Source organism: Antechinus flavipes, chromosome 5 (assembly GCF_016432865.1).
Source record: "Antechinus flavipes isolate AdamAnt ecotype Samford, QLD, Australia chromosome 5, AdamAnt_v2, whole genome shotgun sequence".
In the NCBI taxonomy this organism is placed as follows: Eukaryota; Metazoa; Chordata; class Mammalia; order Dasyuromorphia; family Dasyuridae; genus Antechinus; species Antechinus flavipes.
Window position 1 is genome coordinate 193,435,917 of NC_067402.1, and position 19,028 is coordinate 193,454,944.

The 19,028-nt window shown below is 38.3% G+C and overlaps 1 protein-coding gene across 1 annotated transcript; it reads left to right on the top strand.

The window, feature by feature from the left end:
• The first annotated feature begins 594 nt into the window (after positions 1-594).
• Positions 595-18,072, top strand: FGF6 (fibroblast growth factor 6). Its single transcript, XM_051961062.1, has 3 exons — positions 595-972; positions 3,050-3,153; positions 14,889-18,072. The coding sequence occupies exons 1-3, from the start codon at positions 624-626 to the stop codon at positions 15,063-15,065; spliced, it is 630 nt and encodes a 209-aa protein (XP_051817022.1). The 5' UTR covers positions 595-623; the 3' UTR covers positions 15,066-18,072.
• Positions 18,073-19,028: the final 956 nt, after the last annotated feature.

Here is a 19,028-nt window from a genome sequence, read left to right on the forward strand (position 1 = left end):
TGGCTGAGCTCTAACCCTCATTTAGATCCTTTCACCTCAAAATAAACAATCAGATTTTGTCCAGTTACCCAATTTCAGTCTTTTGCAGCTCCTTTCTCTTCCTGATTATCAAACCCTCCCCACCCCCCCTCCCAACTATCTCCTTTCCAGGGATGCTCCTTCATGCTTCATTCCAGCCTCATAGTTCACATGCATGACAGTGTCTGTTGGCTCTCAACATCCCTTGGGGGAGGGAAAGGTGGTGGGAGCCAGGGCCGAGGAGCAGGTTAATGTTACAGCTCTGGATAAGTGACCTCGGCCAGTTGACGTCAGGGTGATGATGGGTATAGAGGAGGGCTGGGTTTCTGAACTCTAAAGATAGGTCAAATAAAATATAATTGAGCTCCCAGCTGGATAGAGTAAGGGAGCCGGAGACAGTCCCTGAGCCATGGTCTCCACCATCCTCAGAGGCTCAGCCAGGGTCTCTCTGCTCCCAACCCGAGTGCCTGCGGCAGGTTTTGGTTTCATGTCAGGAGCTGTAGTCTGCCTTCCAAAAATAAGCAGCCATGCTGAGGGGAGAAAAACAAGAAGGGCGGTATTTTTAGGGCCATTAATTCTGACCACGTGCCTGAGAGGCAAGGTGGATGGCCTTCCCACAGAAGCTGCTCATCACTATGCCTGCAGGAGGAGGTTGCCTCGGGGGCACGCTGTGGGCTTTCATCTTCTTGGGTGTTCTGGCTGGCATGCTGGTACCCTGGCCACTGGTGGGTGGCTTGGCCAACCCTGTGCTCTTGGAAAGGGGCTGGGGGACACTGCTGGGCTCCCAGCCCCAGGCTGGACTGCCTGGTGGGCTATCCAGCAGTAACTGGGAGAGTGGCTACTTGCTGGGGATCAAGAGGCAGAGGAGACTATATTGCAACGTGGGCATTGGCTTTCACCTCCAGGTGCCCCCAGATGGCAGGATCAGTGGGACCCATGATGAGAATCCCTACAGTAAGTACAGTGGGGTGGTTGGGGAATAAGGACCCTGAGAGAGAAGGGAGAGAGGTGGGAGGGGGGGAATAAGCATGCTCTCATGGTGGGACAAGGGAAGAAAGCTTGCAGGAGTCTGGAAATCTGGAAAACAGATCTCTTCTAAAAGAGAAGGGGTTTTCCTCTTCATTCCACCTCCCCTTTCTTTCTCATTGCCCCCCATTCGAGACTGAACCTTTGTGTTGGCAGGTGATTGGCTAAAAATCCTCACAGCCTCTCACCATCATCTCTCTGAGCACCTGAGGGACAGAGTAGTACAGGAGAAATAATGGCCTGAGCCTGGAAGGGCACAGACTGCAATCGAATCTTGGCTCCCACACTTACTAGCTGCATAACTGCAAACCTTCAGTTTACTCAACTGAGTTCAAAATAAGGATAATGTTGCTTGCACTACTTATCTCAGAGAGTGGTTGTTAGGGATGTGCTTTGTAAAGCACCATATGAGTCATTTTTTTATTCTTATTATCGCTAATTACCTCCACAGGATTAGCATAGTCCTATCTATTACTTTATTAAGATCCCTGGAGCTCCTTCAGTTCTGGAAACCATGAGGGAATATGTGTCAGTAATACTTGGACCAAACAGAATCTAGCTTATTTTTTTTTAAAAGTTTTGCTCCACAGAGAAGGAAAGAAAAGCAGCTTTTGCAATTTCTAGCCTTGGAAAGGTTTTCCAAAATCCCTATCCCACCCCTTCCTCTTTTCTTACCTCTTTCTCCTTTCTAAAATGTTCTGCTTGTGGTAGATGTGGGAGAGAGAAAGGGACAACTATGCTGATTCCAGGACCCGGGAAGGGGGAGGGGAACAGACTGAGGAAACCAAGTTAGCGTTTAAGAATTATGACAGTCTGAGATCAGACCAGTGAATCCACAGAACCTTGGGGTTAGAAACTGTCACTGACTACTACCCACTTGTGTCCAGAAAGTCACTTTATCCCTCTTGACCTCAGTTTGCTCACCTGTAAAGTGAGAGAATAGAGTAGATGATGTCTAAGGTCCCCTCCAGTTCTAAATCTTGTAAATCTCTATAAAGAAACTTTAGCTATGTAGTCTAACTTCCTTATTTTAGGAATGAGAAAACTGAGATCCAGAAACAAGTGACTTGCTTGGCAAGTCTTGGCTCCTGGTTCATTTCAGTGATCTTTCTCCTATATTACACAGATTCAGAAAAAGGGCTGTTTGTGATTGGGTAATGCCTTAGGAGATGCTAGATTTTAAATGTAAATGAAGTGGGCAGAGACTCAGTCATTTTGACCCATTCTCCTACTGGTGGGTGCTCTCCTAGTAAGAATTAATTTTGTTTGGGCACAAATTAAATTAAGTGCAGTGATGGTATTCGACTAGATATTTGAACTATCTGGATTAGACACCAGAAAGTACTTTTGGATCATCAAGAGTTTTGAGCCACAGGAAAGAACTGGCAGTAAGAATGCTAAAGTAGGAACTGGACTGATGATTCCATCTATCTTGGAAATTCCCTTGAGGAAATTCCTTCTAATAATGCAGGACTATACCTCCTTTATACTTCAGTTTTATTGCCCAGGATTTGCCCAGCATTACCTATCAGAGGTAGGTCTGGAACTCACACTCTTGATCCACTACTCCACACTGTCTCTTCCCAGAAGTCAGTATGAAAAAGAGGTGAGACTGGGCAGGATTGGGGGAAGGAAATGATTAACATATGCAACTTTTCGGGAAGACAGAAATTTAGATCAATTTTGAAGGCAGGAGCATGCATTAGCTGTCCTCCTTAAGTTCCTAAATTCAGAGTTTTTAGCAGACCTTGACACTGAAAAATGCCTTCTTGCTTAACACAAGCCCCAGGGAAAGAAAAAGGTACAGTGGGAAGTAAACAGTCCAGAGATGCTATTCTGGTTCCCATTCTGATTTTGTCCCCAACTCTGTTACTTTGAGCAAGCTGTTCCTTCTGATTAGATATGAATTTTCTTTTTACTCAGATAAGGACACTGAAGCAGGGTGCCCTTAGGGACCTAAGGGCATTCTAAGAGCTTAATGTTATCAGCCTTTCTTTTTACTTAGGTCTTCTGGAAATTTCAACTGTGGACAGAGGTGTTGTGAGTCTATTTGGAGTAAGGAGTGCTCTTTTTGTGGCCATGAATAGTAAAGGAAGACTTTATGGAACAGTGAGTACATGGACCCTTTTCTTTATAGTTCCCATTCTCCTGAAGCTCTGCAGATGAATAAGAATTACGATAAGCAAGTTTCTCAGGAAGGTCTAGTGTGCATATGTAGGGGATGGGGATGGGAAGGTCATCATTTTTTTAAAATGTCTTTCTTATATCTTAATCTTTGACAGTCTAGAGAAGTCTATAATTCCCTTCTCAGAATAATGTTTTTAATGCACAATAAAAAGAAACTGATTATGTTAAAATAGGCTATCCAATCTTTTTCCCAAGAAAGTCATGGACCCTCCACCCATGGACTCTTGGTTGAAACCTCAGCTCTAGGGTCTAAGTACTGACAGAATGGTTCTATTTCTTCTGTTTAATTTTCTCTCCCTTCAGAATCTATAAGAATTAATGAGGAGAAAATCTTTTTCCAGGGTGCTTTGGATGAAACACACTTAAGCTAAAATAGGAATAGGGTTTGTGGGACTAAGAGTTGCTATTTCTTACCCTTAATGAAAGAGTTACAGATATAATCTAAAGTGATTCAGCTTCTCCCCCAAAAAAATGACTGGTGAATACAGCAATTCTTGATCCCCACAATCAATCAGCAAGTATTTGTTAAGTACCCACTGATTACCAGGCACTGTGCTATGTGCTGGATATATAAAAGAAAAAAAATGAAACAGTTTTTGAATTGATGAAGCTTATAGTCTCTCAGGGAGTGGTTGTAGAGAGTTGAATTCCAGTGGATCTGGGGTATTAAGGAGGAGAATTCTCTGCAACCCAGATGAGATGTTTTTCCTCTTCGGGTTTCATAGTTTAATAAATCTAGAGTTGAAAGGGCCTCAGAGTTCATCTATACCAACCCCCTCATTTTACAAATGAGGAAACTGAGGCCCAGAGAATGAAAATAATTCAACTAAGTACACTAAGGTAGAAAGTGAACATATTTGAACGCAGGTCCAAATCCTTTGATCCCAAATCCAATCTACTCTCTCTTCTAGACTAGATACCAGACTGTAAAATCATTCTTCTTATTATTTCTAGCATTAATGCTTTTAAAAAAACCTATCATTTCTTAGGAAAGAATTACTTAGCACTTTCATAGAGAAAAAGATTTACTTTATGTTACAGGTGAGAGTTGAGCTTTATGAACTTTGAGTTCTCTGTGAGATTCTAGCATTTACGCTTGCCATATTCACAATCCAATCCAAGGGGATTCTGTTCTCACTCCTGTCCACTGATTTGTGTTAGTTTGCTGCTGGAATACAATCCTTGTTAGGAAAGACTAAAAAATGCCATTACTAGAGACAGCTAATTGGTGTAGTTGACAGAGCATCAGCCCTAAAGTCAGGAGGACCTGGGTTCAAATTTGGCCTCAAACACTTGACACTTCCTGACTGTGTGGCCCTGGGCAAGTCACTTAACCCCAATTGCCTCAAAAAAAAAAAGTGACATTATTAATCCTGAGGACAAAGACAATTTTCAAGAAATATAAATTGTTAGTATGTGTCAAGAAATAAGTTCTACACCTTCACTGGAGATAGACTAGGAGGAAGTGGTTTTGAAACTTAAGAAGGGAAATTAAATGAGGATTTGGGAAAAGATATTTTGTTACATGTGGTTGGTGAATGATAAAATGGACTTGACCAAATGCAGGTTTTCAAATGTCCAGGATGGTTTTAGGGAAGTCTTATCTGAAGATAAGGGAAGTCATCTATTTTGGAAAATTTTCTATTATGAATGGAAGATAGAAAGAGAAAGAGAAATGGAACATATTGAAACAGTAATTTTTAAATATGGTAACCATCTTGGAGGGTAAGACAGTGAGCATGGGACAGAATTGTTTCAGCAATCAAGCAACAAATCAACAAGCATCTATTAAGAGCCTATTATGTATCAGGCATTTTGCAAAGAAATGGAGGAACCGAGACAAAAATGAAACAATCCTATCCTGTTTTCGAGGAGTAGAGTGACCTAATGCATGAGTCTCCCAAAAGACTTAGTACAAGAAACTTAGGTAAGGAATAAAGGAAGGGAATAAGCATGTATATAGCGTCGATTTTGTGTTAGACACTGTGACAAGCACTTTACAAGTATTTTCTTACTGGATCATTGCAACATTGTGAGGTAGATGCTGTTACTTTCCTCATTTTATAGTTGAGAAAAATGAGGCAAAAAGTGGGATCATTTATTCCCACAGATAAAAGTGTCTGACACTGTAGTTGAACTCAGTTCTTCCTGTTTCCAAGCCCAGTGCTTTAAGATGCCATCTAGTAACCTCAGCTTTACTAGTAGGCAGAGTAGGAAACCTCCTTTAGGAAATGATTTCAAGGATCCTAGAATGTTTTACCATTATTATCCATAGCGAAAGAGAGCTAGAAAGCATGCCACATTTTTACAGACAAAGAATGATTATGCAAATAGTAAAAGTCTGAAATCAGATCTATAATCAGGTTTTCTAACATGAAAATATCTTCTATTCCCTATTCCAAGTTGTCTCTCAAGTAGAAGCTTGCAGATAATAATTTTATTAAAAATTTTTCATTTTAAGATCATCAGATGAAACCTTCATTGAGAATTTACTTACTATTGAACATTACACATGATTTCCTATAAGATATCATGATGCCCTCTTCCAAAGACACCTGGGAAGAGCTGGAGGCATGCTAAAAGTGGGAAACAAGAGAAGACAAGAGACTGCGAAGATCAATAGCAAATTTTGCAATTTACTCAGAACCAATATGGGGAAGGGGGTTGCAAAAGGATATGAGGTTTTAAGATTTTAAGAAAAAAGGCTAAAGAAAAAAAAAAGAAACTCAGAGAACACAAATGAAAAATGGAGTCAAATTATTGGGAATTTCTTTCTATTAGAGGCACATATAAAGCTTATCCTCATTGCACACCATGAGGTAAGTAACTTTAAAAAGGACACAGAAATTTGTAAAACATATTATTCTTAAATGGTTAAATTCCAGAGGAAAAGGGAGAATCCCTGTGGGAATTTCCAAATCCCTAATTCTCCTCTCCCTGTGGCATCTGGCCAGAAAAAAGACTGGTTCATCAAAGCCTCTTCTCTGATATAGGAGATTCCTTCCCAACCCCCACCTTTGCTCAGAACTCTAAGCAGCTATATGGGAGAGCTGCGTGGGCCTTACGGAGCCTGTGTCCTGGGTGCTGACAGCAGCTGACAGTTGGTGTGGCAGGAGACCAGGTGGTCTGTTTAACCTTCCCCCCTTTTCTCCTCCCTAACCCAGCAGCACCAAACTAGGAGCCTCAGAGGTTGTTATCACAATCTAAAAAAACAATCGCCCAACTGAGCTCCAAGCCAGGAAGGCTCCTGCTGGGTGATGATTTCATTCAAGCTATTTCTCTTTAAGCTCCTAGAGTTGCTTCACTCTGAATTCTTAGCGGGAACAGCAACATAGTTTTCAGCAAGAAAGACTGCTGTTTGTACCCAGAGCCTAAATTACCCAGAAGTTTGGAAATACTTCTGAAATGATGAAGACTGGGATCTCCCCAAAGCTGAAAGAGATGATGGGGATAGAAAATGAGGGCAAGGAAGGAAGGAAGGAAGGAAGGAAGGAAGGAAGGAAGGAAGGAAGGAAGGAAGGAAGGAAGAAAAGAAGAAAGGAAGAAAGGAAAGAAGGAAAGAGAGAGGGAAGGAGGGAAGGGAGAGAAGGAAAGAATGAAAGATGAGTGGGAGGTACCACTAGATAGTCCAACAAAGAATATTCCTTCCAAAAAATTTCATTAAAGCTAAGTTTTTTCCCCTCTTGACATCAGGACTGTTTTGGTATTAAGATTGCTATACCTATGTCCAATATGACTAATACTCTGCATTTATGGATTTGATTTTGAAATAGTTCTCTCCTTGTACTTCATTAGATCCTATCATTAGGAAATATCCAGAAGTGAAATGGATTATCTCAGGAGATAATGAGTTCTCAGAACTGGAGTATTTCATCTAGGAGCCAGATAACCATTAATCAATCTGCAATATTGTAGAGTTTTGTAGCCTTTGAATCAGGATTTCACAATGTGAAGCCTATAAACTCTTTCTAACTAATGAACTAATAGAAAGAAATTCCCAATAGTTTGACTCCATTTTTCATTTATGTTCTCTGAGTTTCTTTTTTTCTTTAGCCTTTTTTCCTAAAATCTTAAAACCTCATATCCTTTTGTAACCCCCTTCCCCATATTGGTTCTGAGTAAAATTGCAAAATTTGCTATTGATCTTCACAGTCTCCTGTCTTCTCTCTTTTCCCACTTTTAGCATGCCTCCAGCTCTTCCCAGGGGTCTTTGGAAGAGGGCACCATGATAATCAAAGGATTACAAACAAAATACATTTATTGATCTACAGTTATCAAAAAAAATTTAATAGTACATAATTGAAAAAAGAGTAGCTGCTCATCAATTGGGGAATGGCTGAATAAGTTATGGTATATGAAAGTAATGGAATATTATTGTTCTTTTTTTTTAATTGATGAACAAGCTGGTCTTAGAAAGGCCTGCAAAGATTTGCATAAACTAAGGCTGAGCCAAACAAGCAGACCCAGGAATAATTGTACACAATAATAGCAAGATTGTGCAATGATCAACTATAAAAAGACTTGGTTCTTCTCAATGGTTCAGTGATCCATGGCAATCTCAATAAAATTTGAATGGAAAATATTATCTGCATCCAGAGGGAGAACTAATGTAAATCAACACATAATATATTCACTTTTCCCTCCTTTTTCTTCTGTTTTTTTTTCCCCCTGTGGTTTATTCTTTTGTTCTGATTTTTCTCTCCCAACATGATGCATAAGGAATTGTGTTTTAAAAAAAAATGTACTGCATAATCAGGGAAAATAAATAAATAAATAGAGCAAAATAAATAAATAAAGAAAGAATAGTTCATGGATTTCAAGGTTAGACCCTTAGCTCTAAAGCAATAAATAAATTAAATGTGAAGTATTATTACTGTCAAAGCAGAGGTTTGGTCTAGATGACCTATGTTGCCTCTACCAACTCTGGGATCCTCTGATTCTGAAGTGCAATGGTTCTCAAAGTGGTGTCCACAGAATCCTGGGGGTCTCTGAAACCATTTTAGAGGGTCTACAGATTCTAAATTAGTTTTTATATCTAATTTGGAAATGTCTATAAATATAATCCACATAAATGTGACTCTATCCTCAATAATTTTTAATAACATAAAAATACCGAGAACAAAAGTTTGAGAACTGGTGATCAAAGGCATTATCTTGGAAGATATAAGGAAGGGAAGTAATTTGGTGACCTAAAACATCTGATGTTGGTTCCCATCAGGAAGTATGGCTCTGACGGGAATAGGACATCATCCATATAAGTTTTAATGGAGTAAGGAGGTGAGGAAAACAGGAGTCCATGCCTCCATTAACAATATTGGATTCATGGCTTGGGGACAGGGAAGGGAGGGAGGGAATTAATATTAAGGACTATGGAAAGTGGGTGCTGTTTGTTCAATCCTTCCAGGATAAACTCTCCTAGTGGATGCCATAGAGAGACGATTGAATTCCTCACAGAGCTTACAATAATCTAACTGGAAGACAAAACAAATAGAATTGAGAAGAAAATCTAGAAAACATTTTCTAAAAACATTTCTAAAAAAGTATAGCTCAATATAGTATAAATGGTACTGAGGAGTGATTGGAAAATAAGAAGTGACCTCAGTCATTTGGTCTTTATTCATTAAAAATGAAATTAGAAAAGGAAGCATGATGCAATAGGAGAGATTTAGGATATTCAGAAAGAACTTTATAGTAGCTAGGATTGTGAGAAGTTTGGAATAAATAGCCAAGAAAGCCTTTGGAATCTATCTGGAGATCAATTCTCTTAACACTTTCATTTTTACAAATCAAGAAGAGATCTCAGTTTAAAAGTTCCCTTTTACCTTTACAGCAGAACCAGGAATAAAACCAAAGTCCCCTAAGTTCTGAGCAAGACCTCTTCTCTGAAAGTCTTTAAAATCAGAATGTCCCCTCCTCTCTTTCTGGGGCTAGTTTAAATATAAAACTCTGTTTAATGAAACATAAGCGAGTGCAAGGGATAATGTTGTAAAAAATTACCCTGGCATGGATTCTGTCAATACAAAGTTATTATTAAATAAAATAAAATTTAAATTAAAAAAATAAATAAATATAAAAATAAAAACTCTGTTTAAGACAGAAAACATAGGAGACAACCTTTCATGACACTGTTGGAATCCCATATTTTTAAGGAGCATTTTTGCTCCAGAGAATAAACCTTGAAACATTTATTAATTTGTCTCTGCAAAATGTCTCTTTTCATTCTGAGTGCAAAGAAGTGTTAGAGAGATAGATTGCACATATGTCCCATTAGCTCAGCACAGAATTTAAGACCATATAGTCCCAGGGCTGGAGGCATGACAGGCCCAGGATATGTGATCCTATGGGATTATTTTCATTTGTTAAAGTAATAATATACAGTAGCTGCTTTTATTAACATAGCATTCACATGGTTGGAACTCTTTCTTGCCAGAGATGAGAAGCCAGCATTCCCTGTCATTGGATATTCATGTAAATTAACAACTAATACAGGGACTTGATCTTACATTCATTTCAATGGAACAAGCTCTTAATTAAACTCTTATCATGAGCAGAGCTCTGAGGTAGGTGTTGGAATAATATAAAGTCATGCATCCTTATACTACAGCAGTGGTCCCCAGTGGGTTTTTTTCTAAAAACCCCTTTCAGCAGCAATAAAAATGTATTGTTATAGTAATATGATACTCATAATATTCTTTTAGAATTATTCATTGTGTTCACAGTAACTTATTTAATGCCTTTTGCCCCCCAAAAGCTCCAAATCAAAATTTGCATTATATAATTAAAATTATAAACTTTAAAATTTTATTATCATGAAAATCCTAATTTCAAAATTATAAAACTCTAATTATATCATGATTGGGAAATTATTTACTGCTTAAGGCACCATTAAAGAAATTTTAGCACAAACCTCTTGGATCATCTTCACAAACTCCCAAGGAATTTGAGAACCATTAAATAGGAACCACTGTCTTTATCTAGTCTGTGCTTAACATAGTATCTGGCATGCAACAGAAGCTTAGTGAAATGTTTATTCACTGACTGACACAGGGAAGAAATGCCCACCTGTAATAGCTGAGTATATGATGGTGCTAAGAGCAAACAACTTTGATCATTTCCGCATATCCACCAATGAATAAATGCTATTTATTTTAGTTCAAGTCAACAAATATTTATTTAATACTTACTACCCTGTAGCATCAAGATACTATAAATAAATTATAGAAAAACAAAGAATAAAAAGCAAACTGAATCATTCCTGTGTTTAGGGAGTTTACAATCTAATAGTACTTGATAGTTTAGCTTGCTAGCTAGTTAGTTAATTAAACTTATTTATTGTTTAGTAACAAATTAAAAAGGTATGATCATGTCTTAAGTTTTCCATGTGTAAAGCCCTGCTTTAAGTCAATCAAAAGACCTGTCATCATAGCAATACCATCATGCATGTAAAAACTTTTCCATTCACGTTTATGATATCAAAGGCTTTAAGGAAAAAATCATTTTTAGCATTTAAAAAATTAATTGCTTTACTAAAAGAACAATAATTTTCATCTAAATTCACATTTTCACAAATTTTCAATATTTGTTGAAAACTTCTGTTGTAAGGAGGCAGAAAACTACCCAAATACTTACTTTTTTCTAAAAAAAAAAACCTACCCTTTTTTGAGTAACAAAAAATTATAAACTTTTGAATATGACAAAAATGAACATGTCACACCACTCAAATCATGTGTGGAATTATTCACTATAAAGACTTTACCATCTAGGACCTATGAACAAGGTATTTTAACTATGATTTTAAGCTGATTTTCTCTTCTTGCTAGTATCTAGATATACATATACATAGAAATCCCTCTGAACAGGTTAAAATGATAACAAGTCACTTGTTCCTTCAAAAAATGACTTGCTATTAATAAGGAGAAAAGGGGTGGGGGGTGGGGCAGGAGACAAGCCTTCATTAAATACTTATTATGTGCTATAGACACTCTACTGTGCACTTTACAAACATCATCTTTTTATTATCTTTTGATAGATCTCTTTTGAAGGATGAACTTTTTAAAAGTGATTTTCCTGTTATCTCATCTATAATTTCCAAAGAGATATTCCCTAGTGCCCAATTCAGATTCGGAGATTTATAGTCCAAATCTGCCACAATTAAATATGCAAATTATATGAAACTAATAGAAAGTTGATTGACCAAATATAACTTTCTTCCCTTAGGAAACTGATGAATTGTTTTTGCTAAGAATTCAGTTATCTCAACCCCTTGATTTATTTTTTCTCCCCAGCTTTAGGCTTTAGTGCTTCTATGAGACTATTAAAGGAAAAAGAATCCAAATTATGCACTCAGAATGAACCTGATTGTTCACAGTCTTGGAAACTGGTTAGTTAAGCTATGCTGGAAGGCAGTATTCCTAATGAGGACACTAATCTCTGTCCAACTCTAAGCCTGCTTGTAGACAATAAATTAAAGCAAGGAAAATTGAGATCTCTGAGTCAGTGTTTCTTAAACTGGCCTTTATATTATAGCTGCTAATGGGCAGCTAGAAGGTGCAGAGGATAGAGCACTGGACTCAGAATGAGGAGTTCAAATCTAAGCTCAGACATTTAGTACTTATGTGACCCTGGGCAAGTCATTTAACATTTTTGCCTCAGTTTCCTCATCTGTAAAATGAGCTGGAGAAGGAAACGGCAGACTACTCTAGTATCTTTACCAACAAAACCCTAACATAGAGTCACAAGGAATTGGCCATAAATGAAATGACACATCACAAGCATTGATAACATTGGTTGAAAAAGTAAATAAGTAAACTAATTGAGGATCCTTTGTGGCAAGAAGCAGTGAAGAATATGGTTACCTGGGTTGTTTTTCTTTTGCAAATGTGTTTCTTTGGGTTGTAGGGGTTCCTGGGAAGTCATGGGCTCTCATCAAAATTCCATTTGTATGTCCAACTATAGCATAGGAAAATTCTTTTACCTTTCAAGCAACTGCTGGCATAGGACAAAGAGCAATTGTTAGACAAGAACAGAGACCACTATTTTCTAGGAATGGGTGTTTTTTTTTGGGGGGGAAGGATGAAGCAGGGAAGAGCTTATTGATGTATGACAGAAAGCTAACATCCATTATCTGAGCATTACTTTTCTCTGACAAATTAGTATAAAATTGGATGATATTGTGATCTTTAGAAAGTAATTATTCTCCTCCTTTATTAGTTTTGAGGGTTTCCTGTCCTCTACAATACCATGTACATATACTCCCATAGCAGAAAGGGATGGTGGAAAGAGCTTTGGACTTTTAGTCAGAATGTTTAGATTTAAGTCTTTCCTCTCGGCAGAAGATGTGTGATCTTGGATAAATCATTTGCTCATTCTCAACTTCAGTTTCCTCATGTATAAATCAAAGCTAATAAATACTCACAACACTTATCTCATGGTGAGTGTATCTATATAACTCATAGCTTAGGATTCCAAACTCTAGGTTTATTCAAAATTCAATCCTAAATTGTTGTTTGTTGATGCTGTGTCCAATTCTCTGTGACTCCATTTGGGGTTTTCCTGACAAAGATACTGGAATGGTTTGCCATTTCCTTCTCCAGGTCATTTTACAGATGAGGAAACTGAGGCAAACAAGGTTAAATGACTTGCCCAAGATCACACAGATACTAAGTATCTGAAGCCAGATTTGAACTCAGGAATATCAATCTTCCTGATTCCAAACGCAATGCTTTGTGCACTTTGGCACTATCTAGCTGCCCCTATGATGGCTTTTTATTACCCCTAGTTTGAATTGTCTGGGAAATCTCAGAATTCATCTCTGAGTATTGGAGATCTCGAGATATGAGTACAGGCATCATCTGACCTAACACAAGCATAAAAAAATGCAGAAAACAACTATTGCAAAAATTATTATCTGGGGGATGATATTAGTTACATTAAAAACTTATGAGTGGATCTCTTTAAATTATAGGAATGACCTGAATAGACCTGAAACATTTCTTTAGATAAGTCACAAAAAGGAAACCCCACATTTTGAAAATCAGGAAATGATCATGGAAATTTTACAATTGGAAACTGAAAGATGTGATACAGTGAATATTGGCTATATAAGATGGAACCTGGATTTAAATCCTAGCTGTACAACCTTAGGCAAATCAGCTAACTTCATGGTGTTAGTTTTAAAGGATCATAGATATAGATCTGAAGGTGAACCTTAGAGGCATTTGTTTTATCCATATCATTTTATAGGCAAGAAAGCAGAGTCAAGGTCTAAACCAAATTATTTGATTCCAAGTTCCATTATATTATGTTATGTTATATTAGATTAGATTAGATCATATTATATTATAGCATAATTATATGTTATATTATATATTGTGCCATATCATGTCATATCATAATATATTATATTTATTATATGTTATATACCATACCATAACATGTCATATCATGTCATATCATATCATATCATATCATATTCAATCTATTAAGCCATATTGCCCCTAGAGTTCTCTTTTAATGCCTCATCCTCGCATAGAGATGACTCTGTGTTCTTGATGGCTATGGAGTATAATACCTGGTAGTTCCTTTAGAACTTGTCAGACTTTTAGTCTAGTTGATTTAATGAACTATGTGCCTATAGTCTGAAGACCAGACGATGTGTTTTAAGAAGCTCATTAGGAGGCTAACCACAAAGTTTGACTTTCAGCTACAGTAATTCTCTGAGCCTATTTGTCAAGTTATAGAGAGATTCCCTTCTACTCTGGTGCTGGTAATCCTGAGATCAGTGAAAATATTTGTTGTTCACTCACCCAGTGACCAGCTCTACAAGATCCCATAAACTTTATCCATAGGGGTTTCTTGGCAGAAGTAACAAAGTTGTTTGCTATTGCCTTCTCCAGTGTGTCCCGATTTCATAGATAAAGAACTGAAGCAAATAAGAATTAATTGATACAGCTAGTAATGTTTGAGGTTGGATTTGAACTTGTGTATCTTTCTGATTCTAGTCCTGCCGCTCTATCCACTGCATCAACTAATAAAGTATAACTCCCCCAAATACTGAAATGTCTTCCAGAATAGCACAAAACATTGTCAATTATGGCCATGGAAAGAGAAGTAGATTTAGAGTTCTAATCTCAGCAATTATAATAATTCATTATGAGATTATGTGCAAGTTACTTTACCTCCCTGTGCCTCAGTTTCCTCATAGGGAAATGGGTAGATTGTAGAATTTGGGTCAGGAAAACCCTGAATTAAGATCCTGCCTTAGCCCCTCACTACTTGACCCTAAACAGTCATTTAATCTGACTTATTCTATATTTCCTCTCTTGTAAAATAAAATACTTCAAAGGGTTTCTAAGGATCAAATGTGATAACATTTAAAATTCTTTTCAAATTGTATAGTATTATATGCTTATATATACATATATAACATATATGTATATATATTTATAAATGTTAGCTATTGTTATAATCTGTAAAATGAGCTGATGCTTAAGGTTCTTCCAGCTCTTACATTCTATGATTCGCACTGGATTATTTGATTGGGAGATGTGGCAGGTTTGGCAGGGAGGGAGGAGATGGTCCTATTTAGACTATGACTATGATTGCTATTAGTCCTTCTCTGCCAATTATGCCACTTTTTTTGCTCCTCTTCTCCCCAGCCCAGTTTCCAAGAAGAATGCAAATTCCGAGAAACGCTCCTGCCCAACAATTATAATGCTTATGAATCGGACCTGTACCGAGGGACCTACATCGCTCTGAGCAAGCATGGACGAATAAAGCGTGGCAATAAGGTGTCCCCCGCCATGACTGTCACTCATTTTCTGCCCCGGATATGAAGAAACCAGGAAGAAGGCTTACCTGGAGAGGATAGTTTCTCTGAATTTTGCACAAATGAATAAGCATCCCTTTTCCACTCCTACCCCCATGGATGTCCCTTGAATCAAGTGTTTTTAGTGTTCACAGATATGTGTATATCAGGAAAGTGACCAGGAAATTTCAGCCTTCTTAACAACATTTGGTTGCCTGTTGCTGCTCCTTCTGTCCCAATTATATGGTTTTCCTGGTGCTTCCTAGAAATGTCACCCTCTAGACACAGGAAGAGGGCCCCCGTCTCCCAGAATGGCAATGGAGTCTTTGCTGTGATCTTATACTGTAATAGAAGGTATAGATGTCAGCCATGGGATACAAGTACACACATGGGGCGTGTGTGTGTTTGTGTGCGCATGTTTATGCATACTTATATGTCCTTATATGTACAGAACAGAGGCATTTCAAGGCATTGAATTTCATTTCTCCTGGCTTCATGGCTACAGGAATCTACCCACAAGTATGTCACTTGTCAAACGGTCAGGATTGATGGATGCTCTCTGATATGACCTCTTCTCTCAACTCTCCACTCAGAGGCCAGTGACTTCACAGCAAGCAGGGAGCAGCTGTCCTGTAAGTCCACGGAGTACAAGGCAAGAGATTTCAACTATGAACAGGAGGAATGGTGATTAGACACGCAAAGATTCTTGACTCTAAGGCACTGGAATGCATTGCTAAGGAGAGCTGGGGGTATCTCTTTAAGAGTAAAAGGGGACAACAGCTGCCTAGAATGGTTGAAACAGACCTGCCTGCAGGCAAAGGGTGAATTGGATGGTCCAAAGAGGTCCCTTTCACTGGGAAGACTCTCTTCAGAATAAAGGCAGGGACAAGGCTTCCTGCCAGTAATTCTTCTTTGTGTTGAAATATATCGTTTTAACCTGGGAAGGCAAGATGCCTCATATGGTCACCCCCTTTGAAGGAACAAGAAAGGGGCTGGAAAAAATAGACATATATCAGGACACAAGTGCAAATACTATGCAACAGCACCAATTTCTGGAGTCGTTAGCCTGGAGCTGGTAGAATGAATCTCTAGAGGTTCTGTCTTCCCACATGGTCCAGGGGTTATATTAATTTTACAAAAAAAAAAAAAAAAAAAAGAGCTGCTGACATCAGCCAAGCTTAAGTTGAACCCTTGTTTGCTAGAATTCTATGACATCCCCTGCCTTTTGAAGTGGAGATCCCCAAATCAACTATAAATACTGACTCTCAGCCATCAGATTCTTACCCTGCTGAAGCACTCCTAAATCTAAAACCAGATTGAACCGTATCAAAGTACAAAACATTCTCTGCATATGTGAACCAGAAAGTTACAGAATGATCTGATATCCCACCCTGCCGCCATTTTCTTGACCCCTCCCCCGACCGCAAGACAATCCCTCATCTGTTGCAAATACCTTCAACCTCAGCATACCTCTCTATTTGTAGATGCTCCCATCTATAAATAGATCTGAGCAGTGGGTATGTGGACCAAAGATGGCTCTACAGGACCCAAAGGCAAAAATCTATGCTAGCTATAGTCCTATCTGTCAAATGCCAAAGGCAGCCTTGTGTCTGGTCTGTTTGGAGGCAGGGATCTGGGTGAAATGACTTCTGGGGGCATCTTCCAGATTATTAAGTCAGTGATGGTAGAAAGCATCGTTATTAGGGATCTTAAGATGTGAATTCAAAATCTGGGGTTCGGGGAGCACTGGAATTCTAAATGAAAGAATGGCAGCACAATGCTCCATGGAAAGGTGGTAGATCATCTCAGTTAGGGAAAGAGGGAAAGATCATTTCCTGTCTTTTTATCTTTTTGCAAAAACTTGACTTTAATGGAAAGAAACTCTAGAGAGTGCCATAAGAGCCAAAGTTACTTCTATATCCTCTTGTATTCAAGGACATTGGTTATTGGATCCATATTGGATGACTCAAACCCTGACTGGGAGCTGCTTGAGATATCAACTTCCCTTTCCCAATCTAGGAATGGATTGAAAATGAGGCCAGTGAAAAATGTCCTCTAGAGGATGCAGTGGTTAATGAGTTGTCTTTCCTCAGATATGTTAGGCAGTCCTGCAGCCAACCTTTGTTTACCTGGGGGAATTGTAATGTAATCTGCAAATAGCCCAACCACATTTTAATAGTCAAAAGTTTACACATCTCCCTACTAACTGAATTTAGTAAAACAGACAATTTAAATTTCATCCCCTCTTTCTGGTGAAGGTAAAAATGTGTCACATGATGACTAAGAGGAGGGAGAGAAATTAGAAACTCATGTAATTCATAAATTGGAAGTGTGTCACTCTTTGACATTGACTGTACTGACTTTAGGGTCCTGAGCCCACTCTAATTCCCTCAGGATAGATCATTGTGGAGGGATAAGAATGGGTACCCCAGGAATAGATGAGGGGTATCTCTATCCTCATACCTATCTGTTCTTTATATATACCATCCTAATTCCAGCCTAGCCAGTCCCACAGAACCAAAATGGTTGTTGAGAAGACTGACTCAGCCATAGGAAGGGAAAGCCAAGGATGACTTTCCTTCTCTACCGCAGAAGTCCAGTCAGTTAGGGAAATATGATTTAGATCATACCTTTCCTAAGTTCTCAAGAAGTCTTCCAGACCCCCGTCAGAGCTGGTTGGCTTCTCTTCTAGCCCTGAGGACAAGGACGTGGTGTTATTACCTCTCTAGACTCACAAGATAGTATAAAGAACAAAACTGTGGGGATGCTTGACTCTGATTATAGATACACTTTTCCTTAGCTGGGAGCTGGGGAATTGGTAATCTTACTAGACAATTCAAGAATTGTCTAAAGGCTTTCTATCTTTATGAAGACTCATTGTGAGAATACCAAATAACTTTTCTACCTTTTAAAAATTATTATATCTCAGTCATGTTTCACACACACACACACACACACACATCCTCTCCAATGTCGCCTATGAGTTTCCTTACTTCATACATGTTTCTTTTGTAGAAACTCTTTCAACTAGTTTTTTTTAAAAGTATAAATTCATTCTCCCTCCCCATCTCCCATCCTTTGAATTCTACCTAGAATTGTGATCTAAGAAAGGGATAATTTCCTCTTCTTTTTTTCAGATTATCATATTATCACATTAAAGAGGAATGATTTATTACTCTTGTCTATAGAAGTTTAGGGCATTGAATAATTTCCTTTCTGGAGCACTTCTATTATAGTCTAGCGCTATCTACTTTTCATGATGGTGGATGATACATTTATCTGCAAGAACTCATGTGCCTTCACTTTTACTTCCTATATACACCAGTGTCTAAATGCTGTCCCCCTTTTTTGCCTTGGATACCATCTCCTTACAAAGTAATATGGGCTCTATTTCTGGCTTCTAAGACCTTAGAATATCAAGCTGACCTTAAGTTACATAGGTCTTTGCCCTATTATACATGAACACAGGTATTAGTTTTCATTCATCTTTCCATCTTCTAGAAACCTCTGCTCTTCCCCTAGATCTCTGGGCAATAAGCTCCTGAGAGAATGTTTCTTACCCCATCAAGTAATTTGGATTGTTTGATACTCTTTTGTCTCAAACCAAATAGAAAAATGGAGGAAAATGAGTAGGGAATGAGAAAAATTCAACCAACTCAGATCTGGAGGATCTGTAGTTCTCCAGATACGGAAATCATTTAGCAGTGTCCAGTACATTGGTGTATCCTTGTCATCCCCCAAGGAATGTAAATGCTTTCTTGCTGTCTGGAGGAATCAAGCTTCTAAAAAGAAAAAAGGAAAAGGGATTAGGAGTTGCTTGACATTATATAGCAAGTATCAAGTGTCCCTAATATGCCGTCTATGCTCATCCAACCACTGTGTGAATCAGAGGCCAAGTGAATTGCAGATGTATCCTTTTCCTAACCACCTGGACACCTTAAACCAATCGTTTGTGCTCTTATGGGTCAGAGATCTCATTGGTATGGCCACT

Bases quoted from the DNA above. Each gene is read 5' to 3' on its own strand.
- FGF6 (XM_051961062.1), top strand. From the start codon at position 624: ATGGCCTTCCCACAGAAGCTGCTCATCACTATGCCTGCAGGAGGAGGT. The intron at 973-3,049 runs GTAAGTACAGTG...CTTTTTACTTAG, and splicing joins CCATGATGAGAATCCCTACA to GTCTTCTGGAAATTTCAACT. The intron at 3,154-14,888 runs GTGAGTACATGG...TCTTCTCCCCAG, and splicing joins AAGGAAGACTTTATGGAACA to CCCAGTTTCCAAGAAGAATG.